This window comes from Salmo salar, chromosome 04, assembly GCF_965601325.2.
Source record: "Salmo salar chromosome 04, fSalSal1, whole genome shotgun sequence".
Taxonomy (NCBI): domain Eukaryota; kingdom Metazoa; phylum Chordata; class Actinopteri; order Salmoniformes; family Salmonidae; genus Salmo; species Salmo salar.
In genome coordinates, this window is record NC_138294.1 from 49,477,538 (window position 1) to 49,499,191 (window position 21,654).

The 21,654-nt window shown below is 41.6% G+C and overlaps 1 protein-coding gene across 1 annotated transcript; it reads left to right on the plus strand.

The window, feature by feature from the left end:
* Positions 1-748: 748 nt before the first annotated feature.
* On the plus strand, positions 749-21,436 carry mpp1 (membrane protein, palmitoylated 1). Its single transcript, NM_001139627.1, has 12 exons — positions 749-992; positions 14,025-14,153; positions 14,318-14,396; positions 14,575-14,660; positions 14,808-14,876; positions 17,932-18,128; positions 18,432-18,535; positions 18,654-18,734; positions 18,850-18,930; positions 19,020-19,222; positions 20,548-20,622; positions 20,785-21,436. The coding sequence occupies exons 1-12, from the start codon at positions 870-872 to the stop codon at positions 20,959-20,961; spliced, it is 1,404 nt and encodes a 467-aa protein (NP_001133099.1). The 5' UTR covers positions 749-869; the 3' UTR covers positions 20,962-21,436.
* The last annotated feature ends 218 nt before the right edge of the window (positions 21,437-21,654 follow it).

Here is a 21,654-nt window from a genome sequence, read left to right on the forward strand (position 1 = left end):
TTAACCCTTTAACCTTTAACTCCTAACACTAACCCTAACCTTTGCCCCTAACCTTAACCCCTAACCTAGATAACGTTAGCCACTTAGCCACCTAGCTAACATTAGCCTCAACAAATTGGAAATCATAACATATCATACATTTTCATAACATATTGTACGAATTGCGATTCGTAACATAGCATACGAATTGTAATTCATATCATATCATATGAAATGGATGACGGACATCACAAATTAATACATACCATACAAACGTAACATATCATATTAATTGGAGTTTCCCGGATTTACATTTACTATGTTAAGTCTACCCCTGAGTCCAGGTTGCTTTAGGCTACTCTTTTTCATGTTGTAGAGCTATTTATTATATGGCTAGCCTAATTGACAGCTGTATGGCACTGCATATAGATTAGAGGACAACACAATTTCTGAGTATATTCTAAGTCTAGGCTGTAGTGGTGTGTGACATTTCCCATGTTTTTCATATTGCAGTCAGCTGAAAACCAGTTGTGCAGTAATACCACCTTTATTCAAGCCTCGCGACGAATAGTTCTCCGGCGCGCGTTCCCCACTTTTGGTATGACCCCCTGACTGTGCCAGCAACACGTAACAGCTCTACCACTGAGGAAGCTGCAGTGGGCCTGCCCCCTTTAGCAATCGGATGTTTACTTGCTTTGTCAGCTGTGTCCTCGCAGCCTAGCCTACTATAGTCTACCTCCGAATTGATCACAACCTCGGACTTGAACCCAGAACACCAATATATCAGACCGCCAAGGTTCCTTGTCACTCATTTCCCCTTCTCTGCTACAATAGGACCTTGAACAAGGGCGCATTACGTTCACTTTTGTTTTTTTTGCTAACCAGTAAAGATGACATTAAAATCCAATAAAAACGAACCCGCTGTCATACTTGAGCGGGTCAACAGTGCTCGAACAGCCCTCTCCGACCTGTACCTGGAGCAGCTGCTTCAAAACAAACCAAAGCCAGAAAAGGTAAGCGGTTTACAATACATTCATACGATTGCCATAACATTAAAATGATAGAAAATATGTCTTAATCAGATACGCAGTAGGCCTATATGTCTGTCCGGTAGGCACATTCCTTGGTGATGTCGTAAAAGCTATACAGATGTGTCAGTTAACTTCATTGCAGGAGTTCAAGACGCAGGGGATATTAATGCGCTGGTCAGCGCTGGTAAAATCCGGTTTAAGACGATCATCTTGGTGTTCATGTGCTTTTTGTGTTTTTCATATATAGCCTACATTATTAAACATATTATTATTAGTATATAGATATATATATTATTCATATATACTTGATTAAATATAGGGTTTTCCTATTTGTAAATAGTTTAACATGATGACCACACAGCCTATTATGTCATATAGGCTATCATGTTCAGAGCTTCAGTCTAGGTCACTCCAAGACGTTACTGCATGCGGTGAGTTCAGTGCTTGTCAAATCCTATCTTAGTTTGTTCCAGACAGGTAATAAGCAAGATTCAGTTCTGCAATTTCTCTCACAAGGAACAGAAACCACACACCAGGCACAAGGGCTGCGTTTAGACAGGCAGCCCAATTCTGATATTTCTTTCACTAATGGGTCTTTTGACGAACCAGATCCGCTCTCAGAAAGACCAGATGCGAAAAGATGTGCTGTGAATGGTCAAAATACCAAGGAGTGGAAAAAAATATCAGAATTGGGATACCTGCTAAATATGTGTATGTGACCAACAAAATTTGATTTGATTAGTTTAAACACAGCTTAGCAGAATCAGGCCATTTCTCAGCAATAGGGGGAAGTAGGCCAACATGTAATGTCTACATAACGGATTAATGTATTTTTCAGAAGAGGTGACTGACATTGGTACTAATGGCCAGCATAGGCCTACTATGCCTACTGTAGTTTTTAACACTACTTTTACCTCATGACTTTTGTTTAGACATGTCCATATGGTGATCATGTACAGCATCGGGATTCAACAATGTGTTATGCTCCAGTTATAAGCTTCAACTATGTCGTTTCTAGGCATAAGTGACATAACGTGACATAACAGACACTAGCGGGCTCCAGGAAGTCTCAACTTACTATTAGTTAGGATAGTAGAATACACAACTGGCACATTTCCATTGAGGATTTACCCCAGTGTTTTACCCAAAATACTTTTCTGTTTCCATCTATGCGGGCCGGCACCCGTGTCTCACTTGGCCAGGGCTCTGGCGGACCTGCTCTAACTTGGAGCCAAGGCAATGCCGTGGCTCATTTACATAACAATGGATAACTGTCAACTTTAAAGTAACTGTCCAGTATTTCCAGATTTCTTTGAAATATGACCTATAATTAATTACAGTAAGAGTGAAATAGTTTTCCTTCCAACAAAATAGTAATAAGTATGTAGGATCTGCCCCTTTTTTTAAATTCTCGCCTAAAATGACATACCCAAATCTAACTGCCTGTAGCTCAGGCCCTGAAGAAAGGTACCATTTGAAAGGAAACACTTTGAAGTTTGTGGAAATGTGAAAGGAATGTAGGAGAATATAACACAATAGATCTGGTAAAAGATAATACAAAGAAAAAACTTGGACATTATAAAGGCCATATTTTAATAAAACAATGGGAAGTTTGGGTCGCAGTTGCACGTTTTTTTTTGTTAAAACAAGTAGTCTATGTGTAACTAGCTAACATATTGTTTTTTTCAGTGGCTACAGCTAGAGATGCAAGTGTAATTTTGTTAGCTAGCAAGAAATGTGAATCTCTTTGCCAGCTAGCTATGCTGAACTTGAAGAACTGTTATCCACAGTTAGCATATCTCTTATTTGTCAATCAAATGTATTTGGCATGTGTGGGCAGGCAGGCAAGTTCCCATTGAGTTGTCAAAATGTGGGTTGGGACCAGCATGCATTCGCAGGCAAGCTGCTAGTGATGGGTTGTTCGCGAACGAGTCGGCTCTAAGAGCCGGCTCTTGTAGGGGAACGTTGGGAGCCGGCTCGCATATCAGAAGAGCCGAATCTATTTATAAAAATATTAAAAAATTAAGATATGAATAATCAAAAGATTTAAATGAATAGAATGAACTAATTCAAAGAACGAAAAAATAAATCAAATAATATAATATAGGTATAAATGCTCAAGCTCACACACATTCGTTCTGACTGTCTGATCAGACTAACAGCCTCACCTGTTGTTCCTGTCAATCAGACACGCAGTGTCAACCAATGAACCAAAGATGTGTGAGGAAGGGCCGAGCCAACTCACTCACAGTCACACACTTAGCCACCGAGGAAAATAGAGGAAGGACAGCTGTGAAAACAATATCTGGAAATTGAGTCGGAAGCACAGTAGCATTTGGATGCATTTTAATAATGTAGACAATGTTAGAGCACGGTGTAGAATTTACCAAAACAAAATCTCATATAAAGCCGGTTCTACGCACAACCTACACTGGCATATGCAAACTTTGCACCCAACTGTGAAGCTAGCTGTAGCGGAGCTTCGAGAAACTAGCGGGCCTGCTAGTGATAGTGGTGGAGCCAGCACCTCCACACGTGGAGATGCATCCACTCAGTCAAGTAGGCCTACTCCGCGACCCACAGCAATGCAGTCTTCTATGGACCAGTTTATGCCAAAGTCTATGTCTGTAGAAAAACAAGGCCAAATTGATATTGCATTGGCTAAAATGATTGCCACCGATTTACAGCCATTTTCAATCGTGGAGGACAGAGGTTTTAGAAATTATAGCAATAGTCTAAATCCAATGTACACAATTCCAAGCAGGAAAACCCTTTCAAAATCACTAATTCCACAACTGTATGAGAGCACACAGGCGTCAGTGCGGGAAAGAGTCCAAAAAGCACTGCAGTTTGTCTTACCACTGACTGCTAGACATCAAGGGTAGCCACTTCTTACATGTCGGTTACATGTCACTTCATTGAAGATTTTTTGATGTCTAGCTGTCTTCTGGACTGCTTTGAGTTCAGCGACAGACACACCTCAGAGAACTTGGCAGAGGAACTGTTGAGAGTGGCCAGAGAATAGCAAGTAGATGGAAAAGTGGTCTGTTGTGTAAGCGACAATGCAGCTAACATAACCAAAGCCATGAACATTTTAAAATGGACCCATCATCCATGTCTTGCCCACAAAATCAACCTGATTGTAAGAGATGCTCTGAAGGTGATGAAGCCCACTGTGGACAAAGTGAAAGCAGCTGTGGAATACTTCCACAGGAGCACAGTAGGTGCTGAAAAACTAAAGTCTACACAATGCCAGATGGGGATGCCTGAGCTGAGACCTAAACAAGACTGCACTACAAGGTAGAATTCAACATTTTATATGTTGAAGCGGTTTCTTGAGTCAAAGGATGCAGCGAATCACAGCTAGCCGCCAGAGAGAAGCAAATGTAACCAAAGGACATGTGACAGAGTTGATGGACACCCTATGTTCATCAATGGACAGAAAGTTCCACAGAATGGAATATAATCACGCGCTATCAGAAACCACTGCACTTGACCCTAGGTTTAAGAAGTTAGCCTTCAGTGATGCCAGAGCGATTGATGAGGCTCATCAAAGAATAACCTCAGCAGCAGGGAGGGACAGCCCCAGCATTCAGCTGGCTCAGGCACCAGGGCAACAGGAAGAAGAGGGATCAGATGGAGCAGAAGCACCAGCAGTAGTGCCACAAAAGTCTGCTGTTTGGATGCTGTTTGATGAGAGAGCAACTGGGGATGCAGCACGAAGGAATCCCTCAGCAGATGCCATAATGGAGGTCCGATCCTATTTGGAGGAGCCCCACCTCCAAAGATCTGCAGATCCTCTGAGCTGGTGGAAGAACAAGGCGTCTGTCTTCCCACGGCTTACTAAAGTCATAACAGGGAGACTCTGCATAGTGGCCACATCCGTTCCCTCTGAGAGGGTCTTCTCGAAAACAGGACAAATTATTACTGAGAGAAGAAACTGCATCAGCCCCTCGAAAGTGAGGCAGCTTGTATTTCTGAATGCAAATCTCTCATAAAAGCAAAATATGGTCAGCATTGCTGTGTGCTGCTGGTTATAACATGGCAATAAAGAAGAGAGAGAAAAGAGGGACCAGTTTAATGTTTTAAGTGGGATGCTGCAGTTTTGCTAATTGTTATTTATTTTTCTTTGATATGGTGCAATATTCTATAATGCTGTTCAGATTGTATTTGTTTTGAATTGTTACATTTATATGCACTTTGTTTATATACATTAAAAAGTTATACTTTAAATGCAAATGTTTAATAGCATTCTTTTTCATAACAAACCAATGCATTTTTAAATACATTGTGGTTAAGGTAGAGTATGATTTCATTTAATAATTTAATTATAATTGTTTTAACACCAATCATAGTCAAACTATCGCAAACTGTTTGACTTGAAAAAATACAAAACACATTTTTTTAAAGAGCCGTTTGGGAGCCAAAAGAGCCGGCTCTTTTTGGTGAGCTGAGCCGAACGAGTCGGCTCACTGAAAAGAGCCAGAATGCCCATCACTACAAGCTGCAGAAGGACGAGCAGGCTACAATTCCCCATCGTTTATCAGTGCAATTTTGATGGTCAACCAGCTGAAAAAGTTTGAGAGACTTTATCTAATGTTCCCTCATTAGATTTTTGCTCATCTTGCTCTGGCTAGCATTACTTGTTGATCTTGTTGTTGTTGATGTGCATAGGCAACTTAGGGAGAGAGAGCCTACCTTTTCATGGTTGTTTGATCACTAGGACTGTGAAGTCCCCAAATTTAAGAGGACTCCCATGGTATTTACTGTACATATTTGCATTTTAATGCGTTCTAATGATCTAAAGTCGCATTGTTGCTACTGCCTGTAAACACACAGTCCAGTTCAAAGTGAATGATACCAGGCCGTATAGTCCTGCTGTAGCTCTGATTGGCTATGGTGCAACAGTCTGCATAGACTCCGGTGCTGGACAAGACAGATGTTTTTATTAGGTTTTATTTACTGCAGTGCCTATTAAATGCACGGCCGCTTTCCCACATTTTATTGCTATAGAATTTCCACAAATATCTTACTTTATGTCCTTCCCAAACATTCTATGAATTTATGAAAATGTGAAAATGGCCATATCTAAGTGCTCGAATGTCTGAAAATTAACAAAAAAGGTGTCATATTCTTCCTGGGGGTGTAGAGGAACAGATTTGAATAAGATTCCATGTTGATAACATGCTGTCAGTTCCACTTCAAGTGTCACACTACTGATGGAAACGCAACAAGTCTAGAGCTTAACACACGTTAACTTAAAACATTGGCCTTCCACTGGTCTGGGGGTAAATCTCAATGGAAAAGCACCAAATGTGTATGTTTTCCTCTTGTTATGTCAGTCACCGACAGTCACTCAATCAGCCCATGTCAGCTAACATTTTATAGATTGCTAGGTAAGTTAGTCTAGCTAGCTATCTTAACCTTGTAGTAATTATGGCCAAATTACTGACCAGGCACCTTGTGTGCCTAAGGGCTTTGACCTCCAGGGGGCCCCCATTGGTTTTTCTCACTCAGATATCATATGAACATGGCATGAGTCATGGAAAAATGTGTAGAATTGCAGGACATTTCCTTTAAAACGGCAAAATGTTTCTCTCAACCCCATGGGAAAATGAATAGAATCTCATGAAATGTATTTAAAAACTGCTAAATTTTCTCTCCTCCGCCCCCAACCAAATCTTTCTTAGGGTCCCCAAAATGCTAGAAACGTCCCTGAGCGTCAATAACATCAAGGGATGCAGGCAGCTGCTCTGGATGTTTTAATATGGATTTTCGTCTGTCTTCTTAATTATTTGTGAAAGACTTCCGTATGTCAAGTAAGGGTCTTACAGTAGTAGTATGCTCCCATTCCAACCACACATTTCACCATGGACCTTTGACCCCACAGGTGAGGAGGGCTTAATGCTATCAACGTCTTGATGAGGCATAGCTATAGTAGACCGTTAATCCTCTCAGTCCCATTGGTCCCCTAGATCAGGATGACATTCCCATGTCCTTGTCTTTGTTTGCTTGCTTGGGAAAAATGCCGAGCCAGGTGTACCTATTAGATGCAAGCAGGAGATTGTCCTTTGTCTGTCTCAAGGGGGGATTTTTTGGTATGTGATGATTGTACAATAGGCCTCGCCAGTTTCAGGGGATTAAGGCTAAAGTGCACAGCAGGGCCTTTACTGCCTGGAGTTTGAGGGGATTTACTTGATGAATGGGTCACCCATAGAATTATGAATTAGAATACTAGAATGGACATGAACCTTCTTATGATGGTCTAAAAGGTCAGCCATTTTGGTCAGGGAGTTAGACAACCATGATTTGCTTTTGCTGTGATAAGATATTGTGCAAAACAATGAATTTGAAGATAATCTGCTCTGAATGTTTGTTAGCTAGCTATAGCCAAACGGTTTTAGAGGAATGATTCAAATTAACTGCCAAAATGCAAACATTCCATTTTAAAAAAATGGAGTCAATCGCAGCCCTACATGGCTGAAATCGGTTGATGATAGGATTTAGACAACTTGTAAATACATCAAGTACTGACATTGTAACATTCACAGCATTCCAAGAAAACAAACATTTTGACGTTTATGGTCTGTTTGCATATATATTTTAGAGGCTATTTATACAGATAATTTGTATAAAGCCCGTATGAACTTTATTTCTAATTATACAACAATATTTTGGGGTGACACTATTTTCTATGACACAATTTCTGTTATAGCACATGCCTCTAGTAATTGAGTAGGATCTCTGTGGTGTCACCCCTCTATTGAAGTGGAAGGACGGGTTAAAATACTCTGCTTGATCAGGGAAGAAGGAGCTAATGAGTGATACAGTAAGCCAGGCAATCAAGTTCGAAAGAAGCCATGACACTTCCAACAAGGACTTTGAAGTAGCAACTTTAACACGGAGAGGGGAAGCCTTGCATGGAGACTTTTCCCTGACATCAGCAACGGGTGTAATAACCTGGTGCAGCAGTACCTCAGGGAGAAACTGAAATGTGAAATCATCATCTATTGTGAGATCTGGACTGTCGCCAAGTCAGGATCACATCTGCTTTGAGGAGGCAAACGAATATCTTATCTTAAGAATATTGTAGAGATGAGTGCTGGTGTCTCATTCTTTGTGTGTGTGTGTTGCTTGTGTCTGAATCAGGCTTCCTGTATGTGCTAGCTGCCTGGAGTGTGCAGACTACATCAGCTGAGTCATGTTTCACTGGACACTAGCCTAATCTTCCAGGCTAAAGAACTGCAGCTTTCTATAAATAGACACACAGCAATGTCTGCCTAATGCACGGTGTCTCCCATCCTAAACCCTTGTCTCATCGGTGCAGTTAAAACAGGGACAGACAGACACTAGAACATTGCGGATGTGCTTGCGTTATGTTCCGTGCTCTCATCCTCTCATTGAACCAAAAAACATGTCCTCATGAATAACGTTGCTCAGCTTTTTATATCAAGCTTACTTGAAATGATGGTACCTGCTTGCGGGTTGTGTAATTACAAAATGATTATGCATTACATTTGTTAACTGTGTATTCTACATAATAAGTACCTTGTAACAATGAGTACCAACGACACTACTTTACACTGTACCTGTAGTTGTAATTACAATATAAATACATACTGTATGTTTTAGCAACACTTATTGTGAAGAAGGGACTCATCCAACATGAACTTGACTAAACAAAATGCCTACAGCAATATGTGAGTGTAGGCAGACGCTTGTCTGATATTTTCTTCTATATTTTGAATGCCATTTATTGTAGCATTTATGTTAAGATATAGGGAGGGGCTCACAGATATGTACTGCCTTGGTTTGCGTTTACACAGGCAGCCCAATTCTGATCCTTTGCCCAATTATTGGCCAAAGAGCTGATCTGATTGGTCAAAAGACCAATTAGTGGCAAAAGATCCGAATTGTGCTGCCTGTGTAAACGCAGCCTTATCGCTGTGGCCCTGCAAGGTCTTGTGGATTAATAGTTCTTAGTCTATTGGTTAGGAATCTACCCTAACCTAGCCCTGGTATGTTTGGGAGGGTTTGATTATAGAGACATTAGATCCAGTTTGTACCTTGAACTATTTGTCTAGCAATTTTGTGTTGTTGCTGTTTCACTGGAACACTTTGTCCTTCAAGTTGCATATTCACAGCACCCGGTGTAATTCCTCCTGTTCATTTCTTATCTAAATGAATACAAAAATATCCTACATTTCAACATAACAGATGAATGTTATCATCACTGGATTAGGTGATGGGAACCACAGATGAATGAAAGAGCACACAACATGTAGCCCTATAGCTGTGTTGTAATGTTGATTCAAAACATGGCCCTTACATTTATACATTTTAGTCATTTAGCAGACGCTCTTATCCAGAGCGACTTACAGTAGTGAATGCATACATTTTATTTCGTACATTTTTTTTTTTGTACTGGCCCCCCGTGGGAATCAAACCCACAACCCTGGTGTTGCACACACCATGCTGGCGTTGCAAACACCATGCTCTACCAACTGAGCCCTTAGTCTCTGTTGTTTTTGACACTACTCCCCTCCGCACTTCAATTGTATTTATTTATTTAACATTTATTTTATCAGGGAGTCATAAATAGTCATCAATAACCAAGCTTCCATCACTGGTGGATGACTACAACTCCCAGAGGCCTGGTGTTCACACATTCAGGTCAGGGGTCAAAACCAATGACAACTAGGAAATCACATGTACAAAAGACCCGAAGGCTTCAAGACCAGATTGTTTTTCTTTGACTTTGAGACCCTCCCCCAGCCCACCTCGTAATCTGACACTGCTCAGTGCAGTGGAACTAGGAAGCCACAGAAGAACATAATGTTTTTCTTCTGGGAGACTGGGAGGACCTCCACAGTTGAATCCACCCTGGCACTTTGGAGCCTGAAGTTGTTTTTTTACATAGGGTATAATTCGGTATTTCTGAGTCCTGTTGACTAGTTCAGCATTATGAGATACAGAAGATTATTGAGAATGCTTACTCTGCTAAAACGACATTGGGAGGGATTATACCATGAGCGGCTGTAAACTTTGAATAATGCTATAGTTAAACTGTGTTACCTGTTGAAGAGGATTACCCTCTTTGTTTACTGTCAAACTGATAATATCTACAGTGGGTGCTTGCCTAATTTGACTCTTAACAGCATAAGGAGTTTTGTATTTCACATGACATAGTAACAGGACTCTTTTGGAATTGTATTTACTTAACCTTTATTTAACTAGGCAAGTCAGTTAAGAAGAAATTCTTATTTTACAATGACGGCCTACCAAACCCTCCCCCTAACCCGGACGACCCTGGGCCAATTAGCTCTAACTGGACTGTTGTTAACTCACTTGGTAAACTAACTTTCAAACTGTATTGGGTATTAAAAGGCTGTCAGCTCTACCTTTTCTGTCTCACTTTAGACCAGGGGTGTCAAACTCATTTTACCCTGGGGGCCGCATTCGGTCTTCAACGAGGTCCGGAGGGCCGCACTGAAAATCAGCAAGATAGACATTTTAAAGTATACTGAGTTATATATAACATATATATACTTTTTTAAAACTCAAACCACCTGCGGGTTGTATGTTTGACAGCCAAACTTTAGACCCACACCTTTTTCATTCTTGGCTGTAACTATAGAAAAGGGATCTTGTTAAAAACCCTTGGTTCCCCCTTTTGGAGAAGTTCCAAAAAAAGCTTCAGGAAAACTAGTGCTCATCAATTATACAAAGCTGACCTTGAAATCATGGCCCAGTAGGCAGACAGTTCATCAAGGTCGGCTTGTAATAGTGGGAACCAAGTATGCCCGAGTCATCATTAAAACAAAAATGGAACGTTTTCTAACTTTGTAGTAAGCTTGCATGTGCATGTGCTGTGTGTTCTTCAGCTGACCTCGGCTGTTTTCTGCTATTAAAGATATTCATTATCCAGATGACACCAGTTACCCTTTAGACCAAAGTCTGGCAGTTTCCTTTGGACATGTGACTTCCTTCTCATTCCAACCAGGGTCAGCACTTTGTAGGGATTTATTGAAGACTGGGTGAGCCAGTCTTTTTATGACTTAGTCCTGTGTGCTGAACAATATGATTAACTAACTTCAACCTTTTTGCCTGTATGATGATGAAACTATTGTGATATGTCCCTTACCAGTTTCTTTCAAAACAGGCCAGGACAGGTCCGTCTCGGTAAACATGCAGCATACTGCACACTATGGCCCTATGGGGATGTCATTTCATCAGTGTTTACCTTGGATCCAGTCTGAAGAGTGTTCCACTACAATGATGTGTTGATGTGTTATGACAGACACTATTTCTACACTCCTGGTACTGGTCTCCTGTAATATCAGTATTATGTTGCAGAGTAAACAACTTGTTTACTCACATTGACCACAAGACCCCTCTAGGCTTTTACTGGAACACTGCAGACTAGTCCACATGGTGTTGAAGCCTAGTGTGTGTGTGTGTGTGTGTGTGTGTGACCTTGCTGCGTTTCCGGGAATGTATCCCCCCGTAGACAGAGGCTACTGCAGCTGCACCAAACAGGGCACAGAATCTTAACATCTGTCATTTCTGTTTTCATTGCTGTTTTAACGTTCAAGTCTATTCAAATGTCGGAAAGAATCCACAGCCTACTGGGGTTTGTGTTGAAAGAAAAATGGGCCTCTGTCAAGCTTTGACAGTATTCTTTTGTCATTCTGTCAGGGAAGGTATGGTCAGGATCAGGGTTAATATTCCCTACCTCAGCATTTTTCTCAAGGCTCCCCACGACCAGTTTGGTTGAGCCTGGGCGTGTCCATAGTGAGATAGTGTACAGAGTGTACACAGCTCCTCCTTAAATGGGGAAAACAGACAAAACTCAAACTGGTTGTTCTTTGGCTAATGGCCTGACTACAATGCATTTTTAGACCCAGTCAAAGTGGTTGGGTGAAGGTTCAGGCTATAAGTAACAGCGGTAACAAGTTTGACAGTTTGCTTTCCCTTTGTTCAAAATCCATCTGTCCTCGTGGTTCCTCCGAGGCAGACAACTTTAGGAGTTTTTTTTAGGGGTTGGTGAGCATAGAAATAGACATAATAGACCTTGTCCTAAAACCTCCACATGATTTTTCAATAATATAATATGCCATTGTTGCACATAAAACACACACTCTAGTGATAACCCACTCGGTTACAAGGGACAAGGAGAGGCTAAAACCGATAAGATAAAGGAAAATTGCTTTGGGAAAATATGATGCCATTGGAGTTGTTAGTCATTTTTTATGGCCTTGTTGTTTTCCCTCAAAGACATCACTGCCATCATCCGTTCTTTAGTCAGTGGATCTGACTACACTAGACAAGACTACTGGCGTATTGATTCCTATTCGTATACAGAACTATGACAGATTACCCCCTTCTTATAGGCCTAATTCTTTTTGGGTGAGCGGATAATTGTGGAAAGACAAAGCTATCAGAGTCATTGCGAATTAACTTGTGTCAGTGTGATGTGGTCAAGCACATTGAACAAATGATTAGCTAATCTAAAAAGAGAAGTTGTTTACGTGGTTAACAAAGGCACCATTCTCTGAACTAGTATTATTACGTTCCATGTCCCCCATAGAGCTTAAGATTGTTAACATTGAAGGGACACTTGCCGTTATCTGTTAAAAGATACTTAAACGTATCTACGTTAGATAACGTCTCTCAAGCCACAGAGCTGGCACCGCTGGGGCTGGCAGCATGTTCCATCAGGGAGTGTAGGAGGCTTCATTCCATTACTGCACCTTACAGGTGGTAAGTAACCTTTGTCACCCAGGGGTCCATGTACAGAACAGTCAGGGGCTAGATTAGTCTGATGGCTGTCGACCTGAGTGGTTTTACTCATCCCTGGCAGGGCTAGCAATGTGATAATGCCCATGGGGCTGGGGGTGAGAGCAGGAAAAGTGAATTAGGTAGTGTGATAAAAGCTTGTGCCGCACTGTGTGTAATGGAGGGACATCCACACAACAGAGCAGGCCAAATCCCACGGGAGGTCCCACCTGGACCGGTCTTCCATTATCCTCTCCATGTGTGGAGTTAAGGAAAGGAAAGGCTCCACAATCTGCTTTAAATAATTTCACGGTCTACTTTTGGATCCCTGTTTTGAATTAGCTGCTGCGGTATTTCAAGGTCATAGAAAGGTCATTCACATAGAGCACTTTGGTGTACTTAAGCATTTGGCATTTGTACTTGTATTCAATCAAACCTGGTTTGCACATTGCTGAAATGGAACGGGTGGAGTGGAGGTGAGGGATCATCAGCAAAGGCCACATTCCTTTGAGTTACATTACACACAGCTCAGTGTTCTCGCAGCCAGACAGTGGTCAAGTGGCCAGGGTTGCTATGTGTCGCTGTAATGGATGTCATAATCTTTACGAGGGATTTGTTTGTTCATATCAATACTTTTCTTCGAAACACGATCTCACTCAGGCGTAGCCATGGCAATCTTTTAGCAGGTGAACCAGAGCAGCGGATATGGGTTGTCCCTGCCTAATGAGCTGGTGAAAATGTGGAGTTAATTTTCAACCCTGAACAGATGCTGAAACTGCGAATTAAACATGGCTCTTGGGACACAGCCGAAAAAGGCTTTTAATAATGCCACTAGAAATGCCAATGTTCAAATAATCTGACATCAGATGATCAGAATGCTAAACTCGTTGTATTTACAATGTATTTATGTATTCCTAGTAAACAAAAATGTAACTAATTGTAGCTGTATTGCTGCAATGCTTTCAAGTTGTTTGGGTGCTTTGCATGAGATTGTCAAAAGGCTTTTCCATGATTGCATTGTTCCACAATTTCTAAAACAAATAGGGCCAACCATTGACACCTAGTAACCCTGCAAACGTGGATGTTTTGGACGGATTATGACATTTTGTCAAGATGATAATCCAAAATTGCATGTCGTATAGGAGCACACTGAGGTTGTGTTCACAGTGAGTTTTTCACCCCAGTATCCTATTGCCTGTGCCTGTTGATGTTGAGTCTTGATATGTTTTCCCATAGGGGGTTATGCCAGCCTATGAGACAAAAGGAGCAGAAGTATACACTAACGGCAGCGCTGGTCACATGAACGGAACTGAGCCAACTAGGATGCGTGAGGTGGCGTTTGAAAAAAATCCCTCAGAGCCCATGGTAAATCATTCAGATGCCAATTCCTCTCTTTTTATGTCTCGCTTACTCCCTTTCTGTCTTTCTCTCCCCTTTCGCTTCCCCGTCTCTCCTCTATCTCTCTGACTCACTCTGTCATTTTGAGGACAGGTTGATGTGTGCTGTTTTCATGTTTTTTTTGCCTTTAGGGGGTGACTCTGAAATTTAATGGAAAACAGAAGTGCACTGTGGCCAGAATATTACATGGGGGAATGATACATAGACAAGGTACAGAACTCAACCACATCGACGAACATACTGAAGTGATTGGAATGAATTTGTATTAGAACAGCAACATTATCCCCATACTTGTATGGAAAATAGAGATTGGTTATTTGCCTGATAACTCTCTCTGGCCATACTGGTTATTCTGTGCTGATGCTGATTATTTCCTGTCCTTCTCCAGGTTCCCTTCATGAAGGGGATGAAATAGCAGAGATCAATGGAACGAGTGTGGCCAACCAATCTGTTGACCAGCTACAAAAGATTCTGGCGAGTCCCTACTGTCTCTATTTTAACAAAGAAAAATATGCTGAAGCGCATTCTGCCCCTGAGAGAATGGGTGACATGTTGCAAACTCACAATCCTAGTTTTGATAGTGTGGAGTGTAAGTAAAATGGTTGCCATCCTCCATTACAGAAAGATACCAACGGAGTAGTCACAATGAAAATCATCCCCAACCAGCCAAGGTGCTCTCTTGTGTGTGAGGTAAACCAATAAATGACCCAATGAATGTGCACACTTCCCCTTTCTGAATGGACTTGGCTATAATCACTATCTGGACTGAATTATTATAATTTTTTTGCACCCTTAAGTCAAATTTCAGTTGCATGCATAATCAAAGAAATGGTTACTATTCAAGCAGTGTTATGCTCATTGTTAGACTTGTTCTGCCATGATATCCCAAATGATTTCATCAGAGAATTACTGCAGGTACAGTTGAAGTCGGAAGTTTACATACACTTAGGTTGGAGTCATTAAAACTCATTTTTCAAACACCACAAATTTCTTGTTAACAAACTATAGTTTTGGCAAGTCGGTTAGGACATCTACTTTGTGCATGACACAAGTAATTTTTCCAACAATTGTTTACAGACAGATTATTTCACTTATAATTCACTGTATCACAATTCCAATGGGTCAGAAGTTTACATACACTAAGTTGACTGTGCCTTTAAACAGCTTGGAAAATTCCAGAAAATGATGTCATGGCTTTAGAAACTTCTGATAGGCTAATTGACATCATTTGAGTCAATTGGATGTGTGTCTGTGGATGTATTTCAAGGCCTACCTTCAAACTCAATGCCTCTTTGCTTGACATCATGGTAAAATCAAAGGACATCAGCCAAGACCTCAGAAATAAAATCGTAGACCTCCACAAGTCTGGTTCATCCTTGGGAGCAATTTCCAAATGCCTGAAGGTACTACGTTCATCTGTACAAACAATAGTACGCAAGTATAAACACCATGGGACCACGCAGCCGTCATACCGCTCAGGAAGGAGACGCGTTCTGTCTCCTAGAGATGAACGTACATTGGTGCAAAAAGTGCAAATTAATCCCAGAACAACAGCAAAGGACCTTGTGAAGATTCTGGAGGAAACAGGTACAAAAGTATCTATATCCATAGTAAAACGAGTCCTATATGGACATAACCTGAAAGGCCGCTCAGCAAGGAAGAAGCCACTGCTCCAAAACCGCCATAAAAAAGCCAGTTTGCAACTGCACATGGGGACAAAGATCGTACTTTTTAGAGAAATGTCCTCTGGTCTGATGAAACAAAAATAGAACTGTTTGGCCATAATGACCATCGTTGTGTTTGGAGGAAAAATGGGGAGGCTTGCAAGCCGAAGAACATCATCCCAACCGTGAAGCACGGGGGTGGCAGCATCATGTTGTGGGGGTGCTTTGGTGCAGGAGGGACTGGTGCACTTCACAAAATAGATGGCATCATGAGGAAGGAAAATGATGTGGATAGATTGAAGCAACATCTCAGGACATCAGTCAGGAAGTTAAAGCTTGGTAACAAATGGGTCTTCCAAATGGACAATGACCCCAAGCATACTTCCAAAGTTGTGGCAAAATGGCTCAAGGACAAGAAAGTCAAGGTATTGGAGTGGCCATCACAAAGCCCTGACCTCAATCCCATAGAAAATTTGTGAGCAGAACTGAAAAAGCGTGTGCGAGCAAGGAGGCCTGACTCAGTTCCACCAGCTCTGTCAGGAGGAATGCGCCAAAATTCACCCAACTTATTGTGGGAAGCTTGTGGAAGGCTACCCAAAAGGTTTGACCCAAGTTAAACAATTTAAAGGCAATGCTACCAAATACTAATTGAGTGTATGTAAACTTCTAACCCACTGGGAATGTGATGAAAGAAATAAAAGCTGAAATAAATCATTCTCTCTACTATTATTCTGACATTTCACATTCTTAAAATAAAGTGGTGATCCTAACTGACAGGGAATTTTTACTAGGATTAAATGCCAGGAATTGTGAAAAACTGAGTTTAAATGTATTTGGCTAAGGTGTATGTAAATGTCCGACTTCAACTGTATATTTTATATATATATAGTACATCCTTTAGTTTGCAAGAGTTTGACAGTCATTACAGAGGGCCTCAGTCACCTATTGGTGCCATTGACTCATAACCTACTCTACTCACGTGCTATAACGTAATCTAAATACTGTTCCTATTATCTTTTGACCTTATCAGCAAATTGGTGAATTATTATTCACTACCACCATTGTAATAAGACAAACTGGGTTCCACAGTGTTAATGTTCTTTTTCTATGATACCATGCTTGAAACGTGACCACATCTTTGATAAGGTACCTTCTGTACCTCCAATGATATCTTCTCCCAAATCTTCTTTATTAAATAGAGTTTGTTCTTTGTCAGGCGAATCCTCCCCTTAAGCCAATGAAAGACACAGGTGACTATACAATCATTAGATTCCACTAGTGGCCCGATATTCAGATCATCAGTCATGTTAGACTGGCGAACTGAACTGAAACACGTTGGTAGTGTTCAACTTGACATTCACTCTGCCATCTGCTGGTCACATTATGCCATCACATCTCCCCCAACTTATGGCAGTGGATAATGATTGTTCTGCCTTACAACCTAAAATTATGAAACATTTCGAGATATGAGATTCATTTTAAATGTGAACTAATTGAAAAACAGTTTTATACAACATAATGACAAACCCTTCAACCAAAGTCGTGTTTGTCAATTCCAGAATAAAAGAAGCATGTCCAGGCATTATGATAACTGCTCGAGTAGTGTGGTCAGTGATGGCAGTCTAATGTAAAGCTTTTTGCCCATTGATAGATACTAATCCAGCAAATCGTTTTCTATATAATTAGGATAGGCTACTAAGCCTATCCTAAACTATATGGTAATTATATAGAAAACGATTTTGGAGCCCAAATCCCTCCTGTGGATGGTACTATGACCTCTGTGTGTTGCGTCAGAGAGCATAATACCATGGGAAGCGTTTGTGAACCATTAACTGATAGATTACTAGCTAACTCTAACATCTAGGATGCTGTTGAAACAGGTAAGTTTCATCGAAGCCACAGCACTATCTCTTTATTTTAGAGTAATATACGATTCTACCATATGCTGGAAACTGCAGTGCTATAAAAGACGATATTAACCGCAATACACATATTCCAAAATGTTTTGCCCAATTCCCAGAAAGGAGATCATGTCCTGTCAGCCATCTCTGTGTGTGCAGCTGTTCTGTGTTACTCAACAGACGTACATGAGGGCTCAGTTTGACTACGACCCTGCCAAGGATGACCTCATCCCATGCAAAGAAGCAGGGCTGAAGTTCAAAACGGGCGACATCATTCAGATCATCAACAAGCATGATCCGAACTGGTGGCAAGGCAAGGTGGACATCTCTACCGCCGACTTTGCTGGAATCATCCCCTCCCCAGAACTTCAAGAATGGTATGATCCGCAAAGTAGAGTAGTCGATCCACTTCTGATTACTCATAAAAAAGCTTTTGCCTCAAAGTTGCTCTAAAGTCCTGGGATCCAAAGTACTGGAATCCCTAGGATCAGCTGGCATGATCTTAATCCGAACAAAAACATCAGACGCTGAAAAACACACTTTGCTCTAAACCAAAAAAGAAAGATAACTTTGCTCAAAAAATATAGCGGTAATGTGTTACAGTTAAAAACGTTGTATGGATTGTAGGTGAGAGTAGGTTTTCAGTGTGTGAGTAACCCCAAGTCTCTCCTCTGCTCCAGGCGGGTGGCAAGTAAAAGTAAGGCCACAGAGGGCACCCAATCCTGCAGCCCCTTTGGAAAGAAGAAGAAGTGCAAAGACAAGTATCTGGCCAAGCACAGCTCTAGTAAGACTTATTTGTTTATATCCAATACAGTCTGGAGAACTACCTATACTAACTACATGTATAATGTATTGTTTTAGATCCCTAAACCACCCATGTATTATTTTCTCCCTTTTGTTAGTCTTTGACCAGTTGGACGTGATTTCTTATGAAGAGGTTGTCCGGCTCCCTGCCTTCAGCAGAAAAACCTTGGTGCTTATTGGTAAGCTCCCTATGTGATCGTCATAATCAAGACCTGCCTGCCATAAAACGAATTGAAATCACAATAAAAGTGAGTATATTAACCTCCCTTGGCCTTCTGTAATCTCTCTTTGCAGGTGCACCAGGTGTAGGAAGGAGCCATATCAAAAGCTCGTTGCTGACCAAATACCCAGAGAAGTTTGCCTACCCAGCACCACGTGAGTATGACCTTTACTTCTAATGATCTTCTGTCTGGTTTTGCCAAATCCACCAACCTGCATTAACTGGGGCTCGATCCAAACAACAGACACCACCAGACCCCCACGTAAGGACGAGGAGAACGGGCAGGAGTACTACTTCATCTCCAACGACACCATGACCAAGTGCATCACTGGGAATGAGCTGCTGGAGTACGGCAGCTTCCAGGGGTTCATGTTTGGAACCAAAATGGAGACTATCCAGAAGATCCATGAGCAAGGAAAAATTGCCCTGCTGGATGTGGAGCCACAGGTAGGCATAAAACTTAATATACACTACACATGACCAAAAGTATGTGGACACCTACTCATTGAATATTTCATTCCAAAATCATGGGCATTAATATGGAGTTGGTCCCCCTTTGCTGCTATAACAGCCTCCACTCTTCTGGGAAGGCTTTCCACTAGATGTTGGAACATTGCTGTGGGGACTTGCTTCCATTCAGCCACAAAAGCATTTGAGATGTCGGGCACTGATGTTGGGCGATTAGGCCTGGCTCGCAGTCAGCATTCCAATTCATCCCAAAGGTGTTCGATGGGGTTGAGGTCAGGGCTCTGTGAAGGCCAGTCAAGTTCTTCCACACCGATCTCAACAAACCATTTCTGTATGGACCTCGCTTTGTGTTTGGGGGCATTGTCATGGTCAAACAGGAAAGGGCCTTCCCCAAACTGTTGCCACAAAGTTGGAAGCACAGAATCGTCTAGAATGTCATTGTATGCTGTAGCGTTAAGATTTCCCTTCACTGGAACTAAGGGGCCTAGCCCGAACCACGAAAAACAGCCCCAGACCATTATTCCTCCTTCACCAAACTTTACAGTTGACACTATGCATTGGGGCAGGTAGCTTTCTCCTGGCATCAGCCAAACCCAGATTAGTCCGTCGGACTGCCAGATGGTGAAGTGTGATTCATCACTCCAGAGAACACGTTTCCACTGCTCCAGAGTCCAATTGCAGCGAGTTTTACACCACTCCAGCCGACGCTTGGCATTGCGCATGGTGATCTTAGGCTTGTGTGCGGCTGATCGGCCATAGAAACCCATTTCATGAAGCTCCCGATGAATAGTTATTGTGCTGACATTGCTTCCAGAGGAAATGTGGAACTCGGTATTGAGTGTTGCTACCGAGAACAGACGACTTTTACGCGCTTCAACACTCGGTGGTCCCGTTCTGTGAGCTTGTGTGGCCTACCACTTCACGGCTGAGCTGTTGTTACTCCTAGACATTTCCACTTCACAATAACAGCACTTACAGTTGACCGGGGCAGCTCTAGCAGGACAGAAATGTGATAAACTGACTTGTTGGCATCCTATCTGACGGTGCCATGTTGAAAGTCACTGAGCTGTTCAGTAAGGCCATTCTACTGCCAATGTTTGTCTATGGAGAGTGCATGGCTGTGTGCTCGATTTTATACACCTGTCAGCAAAAGGTGTGGCTGAAATACTTGAATCCACTAATTTGAAGGGGTGTCCACACACTTTTGTATGTATAGTGTATTTAAAAACAAAAAAACTGTTGGTTAACATTGCAATTAATGTGTCAGATGAATAACATGGTGCTTATTTTTTCTTGTTATCAAGACATTGAAACTCTTGCGGACGGCAGACTTTGCGCCTCTAGTGGTTTTCATTGCACCTACCAACTCAGCTACCCAGGTACACTACTGCTCATTCGTTACATCCAGGAAGTTTTGCTATTTGTCAAGGACCTTTCAAAATGCACCTCTCCAACCATTTATACCATATCAACCTTTCTAATAAGTAATGAAGTCCTGAAACTCTCAGGAGTCTGACACATCTCTGTCTCTTGTCTTGTAGTCAGACGCTGTCCAGTCGATCCAGAAGGAGTCAGATGCCATCCACTCCACCTACAGACACTTCTTTGACGTGCTGCTGGTTAACAACGACGTTGATGAGAGTGTGAAAGGAGTGGAGGCAGCCATAGAGCAAGCCACTTCCACCCCACAATGGGTTCCGGTTTCCTGGGTCTACTGACCTGTGTACCCCTGAAGAACAGTCTAACAAAACTGTTTTAATATCACAAGACCTGACCACGCATTACTGATACGCCACAAGGTTTGGGTAGCAGCTAATCGCTATGGTTACGGTCATTAAGTTTTGCACAAGTGCATAAAAAAAAAAAAGCAATACAGAAGATACCATTTTATTTCATAACGTAGAATGAAACTCACCACAAAGGGATATTTTACATGTTTGTAAGATCTTAGTGCTTCTGGCTTTTCAGGTGCTGAATGATGGGTGCCATACGACTGCAGCTGATTATTAGCATGTTAATGCATAGAGGACCACTACTGTGAACGTAACACCGCTTTACCTGACAGGGTTTCATCATCAGTATCCTTATCTCGGGTTGAATTGTAAACAGGGTGTCATGAAATTTTACATAACTATATTGTCAATATGGTCATGTATTAAAATACAGGGAGAACGTGTGTTCTACATGAAATTGTCAAGGTTCCTCATTATATGGTCTCAGCTCAGAAAGGTATACCGCATGTAAGGCACTTTCAAACTGAATTCAATTTCCCTCCTACACCATATTACTTACTGGTCGTGTTTCAACGGCAGTTGGTGTGAAAAGTACTTCTGAATACGAAATTCAATTAATTATTCTACCTCTCCCCCTTGAAGTCATTATACTGCAGAAAATGGCCTCAGATCCTAGAA